This window comes from Carlito syrichta, unplaced genomic scaffold (genome assembly GCF_000164805.1).
Source record: "Carlito syrichta isolate Samal-C Ts95f unplaced genomic scaffold, Tarsius_syrichta-2.0.1 Scaffold317479, whole genome shotgun sequence".
Lineage (NCBI taxonomy): Eukaryota > Metazoa > Chordata > Mammalia > Primates > Tarsiidae > Carlito > Carlito syrichta.
In genome coordinates this window covers 516,480-533,542 of record NW_007261575.1, presented here as the reverse complement: position 1 = coordinate 533,542, position 17,063 = coordinate 516,480, and the positions used below count along the sequence as shown (strand labels likewise).

Sequence of the window (17,063 nt, the reverse complement as noted above, 5' to 3'; positions counted from 1 at the left end):
GGCTGCTCCCGGCCACCGCAGCCTCAACCTGCTGGGCTCCGGTGATCCTTCCGCCTCAACCTTCCAAGTAGCTGGAACTACAGGCACGCACTTCCACACCCGGCTAGTTTTTTGATGTATTGTGAGATGAGGTCTCACCAAGTTGCCCTGGCGGGTCTCGAACCCACGGGCTCAGGCAATTCACTCACCTCAGCCTCCCAAGGTATGGAATTACAGGCTGAGCCACCGAGCCCAGCTTGCTCCTTATCTTAATTGTGGCAATGGTTTCATAGAGCAAGCATGTGCAAAAACTAATCCAACTATATTCTTTCATTTACCTGCAGTTTAGCAGACTTATCCACAGAAACAATTAAGGCTAGGAGAGCTTGGAGCCCAATCTTCAAAGTTCTCAAAGACAAACAATTCAACCAAGAATTACCTACCCAGCTAAATTAAGCTTCATCAGTGATGGAGAATCAAAATCTTTCCAAGACATTCGATCCCTAAGAGCTTAGGCTGCCTCCAGGCCAGCTCTACAAGAAACACTTAAGAAAGTATTAAACACAGAAGAAGGGAAAAAAAGAACGACAACGCCCTTCCCAAGAATGTAGGAAAGAGATTGAAAACACACATGAATCAACCCAAAAATCAAAAGAGAGACAACAAACAAACAGCAACAAAACAAACTCTATAAGAACCTCATGGCAGGGATAAACTCTCATATCTCAATAATTAGCCTGAATGTGAATGGACTAAATGCACCAGTGAAAAGACACAGAATGGCAAAATGAATAATATATCATGAGGTAACAATATATTCTCTCCAAGAGACTCATCTCACAGGAAAGGACACTCACAGATTCAAAGTCAGAGGATGGAAAACAAAATTTCAGGCAAATGGAACACAAAAGAAAGCAGGAGTCATGATCTTAATATCAGACAAAATACCCTTTCAGTTATCAAAAATTAAAAGATAGGGAAGGCCACTATATAATGATAAAAGGTTCAATCCATCAACAAGAAATATATATCCTAAATATATATGCATTCAACATAGGAGCACCAAATTTCATAAAGCAGCTTCTAGGTAAACTTAAAAAAGATATTGATCCCAACAATATCTCATAGCTGGGAACCTATATACCCCACTCACAACTCTAGACAGATCATCAAGACAAAAAATCAACAAGGAGATCTGGAACCTCAACGTGACGCTTAACTGTTACCTAAAAAACACTTCACCCAACAAACATGGAATATACATTCTATTCATCACCACATGGAATTTACTCTAAGATCAACCACATCCTCGGCCATAAATCAAGCATAAACAAATTCCATAAGACTGAAATACTGCCACGCACCTTCTCAGACCACAGTGAAATAAAAATAAATATCAACACCAACAAAGTTCCCTCAGAACCCACAAAGACGTGGACACTAAAAGTATGATGCTAAACAGTACCTAGGTCAACATGGAAGTCAAAACAGAGATTAAAAGATACCTGGAAACAAATGAAAATGGAGAAACATCTTACCAAAACCTCTGGGATGCTATGAAGACAGTAATAAGAGGGGAATTCATATCTATACAAATACACATGAAGAAAATAGAAAGATCATAAATAAGTTTAACAGCCTAACAGGTCACCTAAGGAAGTAGAAAAGCAAGACCACCAAAACCTTAACTTCAGCAGAAGAATCCAGATCACCAAAATAAAAGCCCAAATTCAGGACATAAGACAAAGAGATAATACCAAAAAAATAAAAAAATCAATGAAACAAAAAGTTGGTTCTTTGAAAGGATAAGCAAGATTGATGCTTATCCTAGCTATACTGACCAAGAAAAAGAGAGAAAAAGCCCAAATAAACACAATCAGAAATGCAAAAGATCAAGTCACAACTGACCCCAAAGAAATTCAAAAGATTATCGGAGACTACTATGTACACTTGTATGGAAGCAAACTTGAAAATGTAAAGGGAGTACTTTCTGACATCACAAGATCTTTCCAGGTTGAAACAAGAAATTGAGACACTAAATAGACCAATAACGATCCAGGAAATTGACTATGTCATAAGAAAACTACCTACAAAAACAAACAAATAAAAAGCCCTGGACCAGATGGCTTTCCAGTAGAATTCTACAAAACATACAAGAAGGAACTGATACCAATCCCACTGAAAGTATTCTAGGCAATTGAGAAAGATGAAACTTTTCCCAAGTCATTTTATGAAGCTAACATCACATTGATATCTAAACCAGGTAAAGACCCAACAAAGAAAGAGAACTATAGGCCAATATCCCTGATGAACATAGATGCTAAAAATCTCAAAAGGATCCTAGCAAACTGAATCCAACAACACATGTCAAAAATCATCCATCACAATCCAGTAGGCTTCCTCTCCAGGATGCAGGGCTGGTTTAACATTTGCAAGACCATAAATGTAATTAAATACATCAACAGATGTAAAGACAAAAACCACATGATTATATCATTAGATGTGGAAAAAGCTTTCAATAAAATCCAGCACCACTTCTTGATAAAAACCCTCGAACATCCAGGCATAGATGGAACATACCTCAAAATAATAAGAGCTATCTACCCACAGACAGCATACTGCTAAACAGACAGAAATTGGAACCATTTCTCCTGAAAACTGGAACAAGACAAGGATGTCTATACTCACCTCCCTCCTTTTCAACATATTTTTGGAAGTCCTAGCTAGAGCAATCAGACAAGAGAAGGAGATTAGTGATATCCAAATAGGAAAAGAGGAAGTCAAGTTATTCCTCTTTGCAGATGACATGATTCTATACCTTGAAAACCCAAGAGAATCTGTCAAAATCTATCTCTTTGCACTGATAAAGGACTGTGGCAAAGTCTCAGAGTATAAAATAAATGTGCAAAAGGCAGTCGCATTTCTATACATCAACAATAAACAGAAAACCAAATAAAAAGCACAATCTCACTGACAATAGCCAGGAAAAAAAAATGAAATAACTTGGTATCTTCCTAACCAGAGATTTTGAAAGACCATGCTCATGGATTGGAAGAATCAACATTGTTAAGATGTCTATCTTACTCAAAGCAATCTACAGATTTAATGCAATACCCATTAAATTACCAGCAGCATTTTTCTCAGACCTGAAAATGACAACACAGGAATTCATATGGAAACATAAATGACCACAAATAGCCAAAACAATCCTCAGCAAAAAAACAAAGCAGGAGATATCACATTCCCAGACTTTAAATTTATTATAAAGCTACAATAATCAAAACAGCCTGATATTGGTACAAGAACAGGCATACAGACCAATGGAACAGGATAGAGACTACAGAAGCAAAACTTCAATTTCTCAACCAACTCATCTTTGACAAAGCCTCCACCACCAACCACTGCAGAGAGGAGAACCTATTCAATAAATGGTGCTGGGAAAACTGGCTGACCACATGCAGAAGATTAAAACAAGACCCCTATCTATCACCATACACAAAAATCAACTCTAAATGTATCAAAGACCTAAACGTAAAACCTCAAAGTATAAGGTTCTTAGAAAATGCAGGAGATGCCCTTGTGGAAACTGGAACTGGCAACCAATTCCTGATCAAAATCCCAAGTGCCCAGGCCATAAGAGATAAGATAGACAAGTGTGGGACCTCATCAAACTGACAAGCTTCTGCAAAGCCCAAGAAACCATCAAGAGGGAGACAGCACACAGACTGAGAAAAAATATTTGCCAACTGTATGTCTGACAAAGGCCTAACAAATAGGATTTACAAAGAACTCAAGCGTGCCGAAAAGAAAAAAAAAAAAAAACCCATTTCAAAGTGGGCAAGAGATATGAATAGACACTTCTCAAAAGGAGACACACGAGCAGCCAACAGATACATGAAAAAATGCTCAGTCACACTAGTCATCAAAGAAATGCAAATTAAAACCACACTAAGATACCACCTAAACCCAGTCAGGACGGTCATCATCAATCAGTAACTTAAAAAACAACAGGTGCTGTAGAGGATGAGGCGAAAAGGTAACACTTCTACGCTGTTGGTGGCAGTGTAAACTAATACAACCTCTGCGGAAAACAGTTTGGCAATTCCTAAAAGATCTAAAAATCAACCTTCCATACGACATATGACTCTGCAATTCTCCTACTGGGAATATACCCAGAGGAACTCAAATCACTCTATGAAAAAGATACCTGCACATTGTTCACAATAGCAAAAACATGTAACCAACCGTGCTGCCCTTCAAAAGAGGACTGAATTTTTAAAATGTGGCATGTATACACACACACACACACACACACACACAGACACACATATATACACGATGGAATACTACGCAGCCATAAAGAAGGACAAAATTATGAACTTCACAGTAACTTGGATGAACTTAGAATCTATAATACTGAGTGACCTATCACAGAAACAAAGAGCTGAATACCACATATTCTCACTTATAAGTGGACCTTGAACAATTGTCGTAAAACTAATAACCACGGATTGGCAGTAGTGGGAAACTGCTGGGGGGCAGGGAAGCACACCTCATTAACAAGGATATATGGATAACGAACATTTGTATGCCTAACCCAGAATTATACCTCACATCTTTAAAACAAAAAAAATTAAATTAACAAAAATTATGTGCAGTTTACTGTATGTCATTATAAAGCAATAATGGTGCTAAAAAAAGAATGGATAATATGATGAAAGAAAATGGGAAACTGAATAATTAAAAATTAAATACAGAATAATAAGTAAAAAAATCCTAATTTAAGAAATGTTAATAGAACAATTACTTTATACAATAACTCATTTTCTTTTTACTTTTTAAAAGAAACAGCTGCATAAATCAGCTTCCACAGGACAAACACCAACCCTAACTCATCTTCTGCTCAGCCTTCTTGGTGTTTTATTTTATTGTGAATTTTTTTATTTTTATTTTTTGAACTGTAGTCTCACTCTGTCACCCAGGCTGGAGTGCAATGGCACACTCACAGCTACCACAGCCCTGCTGGGCTCAGGCAATCCTTCTGCCTCAACCTTCCAAGTAGCTAGAACTACAGGCGTGCGCCACCATGCCCAACTAATTTTTATTTTTTGATTTATTGTAGAGATGAGGTTTTGCCAAGTTGCCCAAGTGTGTCTTGGACCCCTGAGCTCAGGCAATCCTTTTGCTTTGGCCTCCCAAAGTGTTGGGATTGCAGGCGTGAGCCACTACCGTCCGGCTTATTGTGAATATTTACTGCAAAAAAACTTAGGCTGACAGAAGTCACCTGAACATTTGGAGTCATACAAAATTTCTGAAGCATCTGTGACAATGGCAGTTTCTTCTATAATCATAGGAAGCCTCTTTACTAACTTAAGAAGTTATATGAGAACTGAAATAGTAAAATAACATTTTTTTCCCTAATCTATTAGAAGAAAGGAAGTAGGGTGAAACTAAATTGGTTCCATAATCCTAAATTTTAGGTTTTTCAGGATAACCCAAATAAGATATTCAATTGTATTTAACTAGATGCTAGACATAGAAAATAATTAAAACAATCACTTTTTTGTTGATTTGTTGTTATATAAATTCTTTGTTTAGGTCAAGTAAGAAAATACAAATTAAATAGTTAGTTATTTTATCTTCAATAAAAAATAGATTCAAGCTGGGTGCAGTGGCTCATGCCCTTAATACCCAGCACTCTGGAAGACCAAGGCAGGAGGATAGATAGTCTGAGGATAGATGTTCAGACCAGCCTGGGCAACATAGTGAGACCTCGTCTCCACAAAAAAATTAGCTGGGTGTGGTGGCTCATGCCTGTAGTCTTAGCTACTCGGGAGGCTAAGGCAAAAGGATCACCTGAGCCCAAAAGTTCGAGGCTGCGGTGAGTCGTGATGGTGCCACTGCACTACAGCCGGGACAACGGAGAGAGATTACAACTCAAAAAAAAAAAAGAAGATTCAAACAAACAACCTTCAAAGATTTCATTTGTGGAAGTTATCTGTTTACCCAATGTAGCAAGGAAATAGATAATGCTTCTTTAGGATGCAAATTCAGAGTCTGAACTATTTACACACCATCTTAGAAAAACTAACACTACATAGCCTTTACTTTTGGAGATCAAACATGACAATATGACTACTTACTCTATTCTCATGATTTGACTCTGAATGGAGTTTAGTCTTCCCAAAATTTAAATCTAACATCAAATTTTGCCAATATTAAAGATTCTTAAAAGACTATGTCATGAAGTCTTAAGGTAACAAAGGAAAAAGATTAAACTGGTTTATAAAATAACCATGCATTTCCACGGAGTCATATTTCTTACACTGTGGCTCAATTTTGCTCAACACAACATGACTAAGATGTTGAAATCTCTGCTATCTCTGAGAAATAATGGACGTAGCAGACACTTGATTTGGCTTGTCACTCACTCTTTGCATAAGAATGCATCCAGTGTCTTTTGGGGATGTATTCATTCTCCATTTCAAATCATATACAGGTTGAGAATTTCAAATCCAAAACCCTGAAATCTGAAATGTTCCAAAAATGAAACTTCCTGAGCAGTGACATGATGTTCAAAGGAAATGTTTGTTGGAGCACTTCAGCTTTCAGATTTTCAGACTTAGGATGTTCAACCAGTAAGTATAATGCAAATATTTCAAAATGTGAAAAAATGTGAAATCCAAAACACACGGGTTCCCAAACATTTCAGATAAGGGATCCTCAACCTGTATTTCAGGTGTGGCTTTAAGGAGTGAAGGTGGGCCTGTTGTCCAAGCAAGGCCAATCAATATATTCCATCCCCAGTTACAGTAAATGGCTCCAGAGTCTGATAAGGAGACTAAATACTGATACTTCAGTAGGAAGCTCTCTCTCTCTATTGGGATTAGGATCATGGGAAGTGAGCCTGGAGGTATTGGCGGTCATTAGAGAGACCCACACATGCAGAAGCAGAGCTGAGAGAGACGTGGGGAGAGAAAGAGAATTCTGATAAAACCTTTAGAGTCTCTATATACAGCACTGACCCTATCAAATGCTTCTTGACATTACCTATGCAAGCTTTTTTGCTTGTGCTCGTGGGAGGTGAATTTTTGTCTTCAGCAACATAAACAGTTCAAATACACTGGGCTATTTAATTGATAAATCATCAGATTTGTGACAAGTCAACAAAGTGAATAATTAAAAATAACAAGTGCAGGTTTACCTTCTAAAATTAAACTCGTAAGTTATAAAATATACTTGGGAGTACTGGTGTTTTATCAAACAAAAACATATCAATGGCAGTGGTAAAATTATTATACTGCATCTTTCTACACAGTGGCTTTAAGGTGGTCATAATTTCAAGTTCATGTCATAGGTGTTGCCATATTCAAAGATTTGGGACTTATTTTCAAATCAATGTCCAGTCTTCCCTAACCCAAACTGACAAAATAAGACAAATAGTTAATGCAAATTGCCAGCATATCTCAAGGTAGGTATAGTCTCAGTTTTACTGTTGTAAGAAAGCTGTGTTTTGGTAAATCAAATGCCCAAATTTCCTTCCAATTATATTCTTTGGGTTACTGAATCACCAAGGGAGGAAGTAGGAAACAAAAAGTTATCTTTTCTTGTGTCCCACTCTTATTAGTAACTCTAGCTTTTGGCTAGGCCAAAACAGGTTTATGTGATTTTACCACAATAAAAAACACTGAGAAAAAAAAAAAAAAATTTAAACTTTTTTAAAGTAAGGAGGGTAAACCTTCAAATATGGAAAAATAAAAATACATAAAAACTAATATTCTCATATAGTTATAAGAGGAGGAACAAATACAGGTACTCCTCTGTGTTAGTAAACTAGCCCATTCTCGATAATTTGCTTTTTAACATGTTGAAAATAACAGGCACACGATGCTTTCAATACACATTTGACTGAACTGTATCTATACAGCGATATTCAATTGTTTACATACAGTTATCATTGAACACTGCCTTACGTGATCATTTTTATAAATTATAATCCTATATACATATAAAAGTTTTTTTAAATTTAATGAGATTTACATAGAGTGTAGCAAACTAGTTATTTGAAGGAATTTTACCTACACAGAAGTTAGTCATTATATTAATAAACATAACAGCCTGGTCAATATAGCAAGACTTCATCTCTACAAAAAATCAGAAAATTATCCAGATGTGGTATGTTATCTATAGCCAGAGTTAATTGGGAGGCTGAGACCAGAGGATCACTTGAGCCCAGGAGCTCATGGCTGTAGAGAGTTATGATTGCACCACTGCATTCCAGTCTGGGTGACAGAGTAAGACTCTGTCTCTTAAAAAAATAAAATAAACCCAGGAAATAGGCTTATTTCTTTATAGCATTTAAGTAACAAAGAAAGTACTTTTCAAAATCTATATATAATGTAGTGATGGTATTTTTCAACTAATAAACATCTCAATATTCTGATTACTAATAAATAAAGTAAGCCAGGCGTGGAGGCTCAAGCCTGTAATCCCAACACTTTGGGAGGCTGAGGCGAGAGGACTGCCTGAGCTTAGGGGTTTGAGATCAGCCTGGGCAACTTGGTGAGACCTCATCTCTACAATAAATAAAAAATAAGCCAGGCGTGATAGCGTACGCCTACGGTTCCAGCTATTTGGAAGGCTGAAGTGGAAGGGTTACCAGAGCCCAGCAGGCAGAGGCTCCAGTGGCTGTGATTGACCATGCCACTGCACTTCATTCAGCCTGGGTGACAGAGTGAGATTCCAAAAAAAAAAAATAAAAGTTTTGACAATATATTTAACACAATGAATTGTGTAGCTTTGCACAGACATTTTATTACTTCCCAAATTAGAAGCACATAGCATGCAGAAAAGGTATTTTATCTGCTCAGTTACCATTTACAGAAACAAAAGTATTTATATATGCCTGCCTGCACGTTCTCTTTTAAAAGGAAATGTTCTGGGCCGGGCTTGGTGGCTCAGTCTGTAATCCCACGCCTTGAGTAAATTGCCTGAGTCCACGGGTTGGAGACCCGCCTGGTCAACTTGACAAGACCTCATCTCTACAATAAATCAAAAAAATTAGCCGGGCGTGGTTGCACGTGCCTGTAGTTCCAACTACTTAGAAGGCTGAGGCAGAAGGATTGCTGGAGCCCATCAGGTCGAGGCTGCAGTGGCTGGGAGCGGCCACTGCACTCCAGTCTGCGTGACAGAGTGAGACTCCAACTCAAAAAAAAATTTAAAATAAAAATAATAAAAAAGAAAAAGAAAAAAATAGAAAGGAAGTGCTCCAATCTAAAAAATCTAATTCCATCAGAATAATGATGACAATGCCTCATAAGTAGTTATACAAATAGATCCTTGTACAACTAATGGGAAATTTCAGTTTGCTACAGAGTCCTTAGCAATAGTTTCGGTCTGAAAGTACTAACAGTTAGAAGGAAAGAAAGAAAAAACTCCTGAGTGCTAACCATGGCTAAACAACACTGTTTTGAAGTGAATACTTTCTAAGTCACTAAGTAAACTTCAACTGCTTTTGCTTTCTAAAGGCTGACTCTGAACAGACGCCAGACCACACAAACCCTGCTACCTGAAATGTGGCTCTCTAGCGGCAACTGATTTTGTGACATCTAGAAATGAGATGTTTTTCTTGAAGAAATGCAAAACAAAACACAGTATCTAGTTTTGTGACATCCATTTTCTTTCATCCTCAAAATAACAAGTTTAATTAAACTGAGGGACACTTCTATCGAAGGATCAGCTATGTGAAATAGCAAAAAGCTGAAAATAGATGTTTTAAACTTATGCCAGTGGTCCTCTAACACAAACTTTCAGGTCTCGGCCAGAAAATACTGAGTATCAAAAATCTTGTCAGCCGGGCTCGGTGGCTCAGCCTGTAATCCCGCGCCTTTGGGAGGCTGAGGTGAGTGGATTGCCTGAGCCCGCAGGTTCGAGACCCGCCTGGGCAGTGAGACCTCATCTCTACAATAAATCAAAAAATCAGCTGGGTGTGGTAGGGCATGCCTGTAATTCCAGCTACCTGGAAGGCTGAGGTGGAAGGATTGCCGGAGCCCAGCAGGTCGAGGCCGCGGTGGCTGGGAGCGGCCACTGCACTCCAGTCTGGGCGACAGAGTGAGACCAACTCAAAAAAAAAAAAAAAAAAAAAATCTTGTCAAAAGCTCTTTACATTATTTAGGTAGATACTGCGAGTCAGGAGTAGAAAGAAAAATACTACTATGTATCTGCATAGTTTTATTACTAGTTCAGTTTTCTAACTTATTGACATCAGATATACCAGCAAACCTTCCTGCTCTATAACCTGAAGGGAAGAGGATATACAAAAAAGAAATAAACAACACAAATATTTTCTTCTTGAATGAATCTTCCCTAAAACAAATGAAAGTCAACGAGTCTATGGCCTGTGGGTTAACGTTTCAGTCAAAATTGGGAATAAGTCCTGGTATAACAGAATTTAGATTACAAACAAGATTTTACAGCTCTGTCAAAAGAAACAATTACAATGTGACATTCATTTCCTTTAAGCAAATGTAATGTATTCTTCATTATAGCAACCTATTCCATTTGCAATTAGTATGATAGTATTAACCTAAATATTTTAAAGTGCTGGTATAAGGTAAAGGCAATTTTTTTTTCCTAAATATGCCTAACTTCTCCATTTATAACTCTAGTTTCTGTTTTATTCTTCTGATTGTAGCATGCAGGATTATTATACTTTTCCGTTTCACTTTTTTTTGGGAGACTTCCTGTAGTAGAGCTTTGTGATTTTAGAAGTAACTTCAAAAGCAATGCACAAAGGTTGACTTCTTAAAACACTGACTTCACATCATTCAGGTTTTCACAATTAAAAAACAAAAGACGCTGAAAGCTCACAACAATAATTGACTCTGATACTAATTCTTCCTCTCCCTAAGGACAGGATATATACACTGCACTCACCACTTTCTCTTTGGATCTCAGGACTCCCAGTTTCCCAAAGCGAACATGAAAAGGTGAACACTGATAGGTGCCATCCTGCTGCTGCACCACGATGACATCGATGCACCCAGAGAGGGTAGCTTGGTTAATGCCCTTGTAGAGTTCCTTCACAGTGACAATGACCTGCCCAGCCAGCTGTCCCACATAATTCATGGTTTGAGACTGCAAAAAAAAATTACATAAGATGTTAACAGTGAATCTGTGGATCCATTAACAATGACAAATAATTAACAGCAGTGATGAAAAAACACATGGCTCACTGAATCCTGATAGTCTCATGCTACCACTGTTTTTACACATTTCCATGCATGGACAATCCCAGATTGTTCTGGTCTGTGCCTCAGAGACTGTTCTAGCCAGGACCTGAAGCATGCCGAAGTTCCCTTTCCTTCCCACCATTCTGTTTGGTACTGCCATTAGGGATTTCCCCAACAAAGTTCAGGGCCAGCACAGAATCACCAGTGAACCCTGACCACCACTGCTGCCCTCCTGCCTAAAGCCCCCTTAATATCTGGGGCTATTCAACCCTCTGGCCATAGCAGTCAAGCAAAAAAACAAAAACAAAAACAAAAATAAAAGATCAGCCCTAGGAGAAACTAGAAATTCCTCTTTCTTTCTTTTCTTTTTTTTTTTTTTAAGATGGCATCTCACTCTGTCACCCAAACTGGAGTGCAGTGGCTGCTTCCGGCCACTGCAGCCTCGACCTGCTGGGCTCTGGCGATCCTTCCACCTCAGCATTCCAGTAGCTGAAACTACAGGCGTGCACTACCATGGCCGGCTAATTTTTTGATTTATTGTAGAGATGAGTTCTCGCCAAGTTGCCCAGGCGGGTCTCAAACCCTCGGGCTCAGGCAATCCACTCACCTCAGCCTCCCAAAGTGTGGGATTACAGGCTGAGCCACCAAGCCCGGCTAGAAATTCATTCCTCTTTCAACAAAACAATGTAATAAGTGAGAGCTGCATGCCCTACACTACTAATAGAATATTATGGTTCATAATAGACCTTGGGAAGCTACCCTGGGTCTAACCCATTTATAATTTTACTTTCAAGGAAAATCCCTTCAATGCCTCAACATAATGAACTGGATCATGTGTGTGTGTTCCACAAAGCTGAAAGTACAGAAAAGGGTTCTAATCTTGTTCCTTAACTTGAATTCGCTATTCAAATCAGGATCACCAGCAGTCTGCCAAGAGTCCTCTAGAAAGTCAAAGGAGGGGAGGTGCAGGTGAAGCAAGGGCTGGCTTTATCTCCCTGGCCTACCCTCAATTCTTTCACCACCACCAACAAATCTCCAACCTTAAAACAAATTTTTTAATTAAAAAAAAAATATTTTTAGATACAGGGTCTCACTATGTCACCCAAGCTAAGAGTGCAGAATATTCCCTCCCCCCCAAAAGTGTTAAAGTTGTCAGATTTCATTTCCAGCTACTGAATACATTCTCAATTTCATTCATAAGAAAATGACACCCCTAATATTATGTCAAAGCACAATTCAGTGAAAGTCATTCTGAGGTCCAGAGTGATGCAGGGCAGGTAAGAGACCCTCCACTGCTCTGGCTAAGTTAGAGGCTATCATCCAACCACAGGACTGACTGTTGTCCAGGTTGTTTACCATTAAGCATGGTTGTGTTTCTAAACCCAGCTCTGGAGCTAACCTCAAAACTCCAAGTTCAATGTTCTGAAACATTCTGGAGAGCACATTTTGTGTCACCAGGTAAGCCCAAAGCTGAACTGGGACAAAGAATGCCATCCTCTTGGGAAAACTCAGGGGTCTGCCAGAACATGTGCCTACACAAAAATTCACCCAGTCTTAAAAGATGAATGCTCACAACAAACACCTGATTCTGCTCATAAATATGTAATCAAGGTCCACCAGTGCTACAACGTGAAGCGTGGCCACAATAATTTTACCCTGGAAATTTAAAAAATATTTTTAAGCTAATGTTACCAAGGCCTCAAAATGTAACTACAGAAGAGACGATGGCTGTGAGCTATACAAACTAGTTGCAAAACTTACTACTAAATAACAAAATAAGGTGGCATCCTTTATGTAGTAAGTTTAAAACAATTACAATCTAGCGATGATTTTGGTTTTAGATAATTAATTTGAACTCGACAGATAAGCTAAATTAAGCACATACCAAGTGATCAGTAATTATTTACTGAATGACAAAAGGAAAGATCAAATAACCATCAATAAATGACACTTAAAAAGAAACATGTGGGAAGAAAACAGTGTTTCATTAGAACATTCATGTAATATCTCTTCTATTTTTAAAAATTAACCTTTCAATTTTGAGATCACTGTAGATTCACATGTAATTATGAGAGTTAACAGCTAGAGCCCATGCTATCTATCCTTTACCCAGTTTGGGATACTAAGTGCAGCATCACCATCAGGCTGCCAACACTGATTTAGCTATGCAGAACACTTCTATCATCTCTTGCCTTTTACAGACACACCTACTGCTCTCCTGCCCTCACTCCCACCTGTATCCCTAGCAACCCCAATCCATTCTCCATCTCTATGCTTTTTGTCACTAAAAAAATTTTAGTAAGAGTTTTTTAATTTAATCTACTATATACAAAATAATACATTTAAACATATAATCAATATTAAAAATTTTTTTTGCTTCCAACTTTTTGTCATTTTTTAAGAGAACGTTACATAAATAGAATCATTTAGTGTGTAACCTTTTAGGATTGCCTTTTTCACTCAGCATATTTCTCAGGAGACTCATCCAGGTTGTTGTGTGTATCAAAGTCTGTTTCTTTTTGTTGCTGAGCAGTACTCCATGGTACAGTACTACAGCTGTTTGTTTAGTCATTCACCTGTTAAAGGACAGCTGAGCTGTTTCCGGTTTGGGGCTATTGTAAGCCACTATTATAAGCATTCATGTACAGATTTTTGTATGAAAGTAAGTTTTCATTTCATTGGGCTAAGTGCCCAGGAATACAATTGCTAGACTGCATAGAAATTGCATACTTAGTTTTTTAGAAAACTGCCAAACTGTTTTCCAGAGTTGCTGTACCATTTTACATTCCTGACAGCTATGTATGAGAGAGAGTTATTCGGCATCCTTGCCACATGGTGGCAATTGTCACTATTTTTCATTTTAGCCATAATGACAGGTATGTAGTGATACTGATTTTTAACTTGCATTTCCCTAATAGCTAATGATGTTGAACATCTTTTCATATGCTGACTTGCCCTGTGAATATCTCACTGAATTTTGTTTCATAAGAAAGCACTGTAACTGACTTAGAGGAAAAGAGAATAACATCTTTTTTGTTCCTTATATCTGGGATCACAGTGTATAATTTATATATGTTAAGAATGTTTCCAAAGACAGAAGTCATTAAAATTCAGTCTTGGGTAGTGCAACTTTTCACCCTTTTTTGCCAGGTAGTAATTCTTAGCAATCTAAAACAGTCCATCAGAATTTGTATATTCTCTAAGTATTTGTATATTCATGGTATGCTATGCTTTTTCCCTGTCATGGCAAGCACATTAATTAAACAGCACCCAAGTAGTCAATCTTTAGATTACTACTATTCGTAAGACCATAAGCGTAATTAAATACATCAACAGATGTAAAAACAAAAACCACATGATTATATCATTAGATGCAGAAAAGGCTTTTGATAAAATCTAGCACCGTTTCTTGATAAAAACCTCGAACATCTAGGCATACGTGGAGCACACCTCAAAATAGTACAAGCCATCTATGAGAAACCCACAGCCAGCATACTCCTAAACAGATAGAAATTGGAACCATTTCCAATGAAAACTGGAACAAGACAAGGATGCCCACTCTCGCCCCTCCTGTTCAACATAGTTTTGGAAGTCCTGGCTAGAGCAATCAGAGAAGAGAAGGCAATCAGGGGTATGCAGACAGGAAAAGAGGAAGTCAGGTTATTTCTCTTTGCAGATGACATGATTATATACCTTGAAAATCCAAGAGAATCTGCCCAAAACCTCCTGGCACTGATAAAGGACTTTGGCAAAGTCTCAGGGTATAAAATAAATGTACAAAAGACAATCGTATTTCTATACACCAATAATAAACAAACAGAAACCCAAATAAAAAACACAATTTCATTTACAACAGCCACAAAAAAAAAAAAAAAAAAAAAATACCTTGGCATCTTCCTAACCAGAGACATAAAAGACTTTCACAATGAAAACTACAAAACACTGCACAAAGAAATCAAATATGACACAAACAAGTGGAAAAATATTCCATGCTCATGGACTGGAAGAACCAACATTGTTAAGATGTCCATTTTGTCTAAGGCAATCTACAGATTTAATGTAATACCCATCAAATTATCTACAACATTCTTCTCAGACCAAGAAAAAACAATTAAGGAATTCATATGGAAACATAAACAACCAAGAATAGCCAAAACAATCCTCAGGAAAAAAAAAGCAGGAGGTATCACACTCCCAGACTTTATACTATAAAGCTACAATAATCAAAACAGTCTGGTATTGGTACAAGAACAGAGATATATAGACCAATAATAGAATTGAGATCCCAGAAGCTAAACCTCAATTTCTCAACCAACTCATCTTCGACAAAGCCTCCACCACCCATTACTGGGGAGAGGAGAAATTATTCAGTAAATAGTGCTGGGAAAACTGGTTGACCACATGCAGAAGATTGAAACAGGACCCTACCTATCCCCATATACAAAAATTAACTCTAAATGGATCACAGACCTAAATGTAAAACCTCAAACTGTAAGAACCTCAGGAAATGCAGGAGACACTCCTATGGAAGTTGGAACTGGCAACCAATTTCCGATCAAAACCCGAAGTGCTCAGGCAATAAGAAATAAGACAGACAAGTTGGACCTCATTAAACTGACAAGCTTCTGCAAAGTCAAAGAAACCATCAAGAGAGCAAGGAGACAGCCCACAGACTGGGAAAAAATATTTGCCAACTCCATGTCTGACAAAGGCCTAACATCAAGGATCTACAAGGAACTCAAACGTGCTGAAAAGAAAAAAACAAACAGCTCCAATACAAAGTGGGCCAAAGATATGAATAGACACTTCTCAAAAGAAGACATACAAGCAGCCAACAGACACACAGAAAAATGTTCAGCCTCACTAATTAATGAGATGCAAATTAAAACTACACTGAGATACCACCTAACTCCAGTCAGGATGGCCATCGTCAATAACTCACAAATAACAGGTGCTGGAGAAGATGTGGCAAAAAGGCAACACGTCTACGCTGCTGGTGGGAATGTAAACTAGTACAGCCTCTGTGGAAAACAGTGTGGTAATTCCTAAAACTCCTAAAAATTAACCTTCCATATGATCCCGCAATTCCCCTACTGGGAATATACCTGGGAGAACTCAGGTCACTCTATAAAAAAGATACTTGCACACGTAAGTTTATCACAGCATTGTTCACAATAGCAAGAACATGGAACCAACCATGCTGCCCATAAAAGAGGACTGGATAAAACAAATGTGGTACATATACACAATGGAATATTATGCAGCCATAAAGAAGAACAAAATCATGAACTATGCAGCAACATGGATGGAATTAGAGCTTATAATACTGAGTGATCTCTCATAGAAACAAAGAGATGAGTATCACATGTTCTCACTCATAAGTGGACACTGAACTACTACCATATTACTGTAGGAAAGGGACTGAAAGTAGGGGGAAACTGCAGGGAGGGGAATGGGGGGGATAGCTGGGATTGTTGGTAGTCGATATCCACCTGGGGAAGGGGGGCACACCTCGTCAATAAGGGTGCTTGCACAATGAACATTTGCACCCCTAACCCTGAATTGTATCCCACAGTTTCAAAATAAAAATTAAAAGAGAAAAAAATTAATTTTATTACAAGAAATTTAAAAATTAATAAATATTAGGCCTTTTCTTAAAACTGAAAAATGATAAATTTTAAGCATCTGCATTCAGCCACAAACAAGTCTTATAAACATAAATGTGTAACAAACTTACATCAACTAGAGCAAAAATTCCATAATTAAGTGTAACTACACCCATTTACGATGATTTTAATTACAGTGGTTAAGGGAAGTGCTGTTATACATGAAAATCTATTGTGTAAATGCCAG

The 17,063-nt window shown here is 37.9% G+C and overlaps 1 protein-coding gene across 2 annotated transcripts in view; it reads right to left on the bottom strand.

Annotated features, from left to right (window-relative positions):
- The window catches only part of LPIN2 (lipin 2), a 78,653-nt gene that overhangs the window by 39,235 nt on the left and 22,355 nt on the right, over positions 1 to 17,063 (bottom strand). For both annotated transcript variants that reach the window (XM_008074761.2, XM_008074762.2), the window contains exon 2: positions 10,915 to 11,115. In XM_008074761.2, the coding sequence (XP_008072952.2) occupies positions 10,915 to 11,115 (201 nt within the window). The remainder of the gene's footprint in view (positions 1 to 10,914; positions 11,116 to 17,063) is intronic.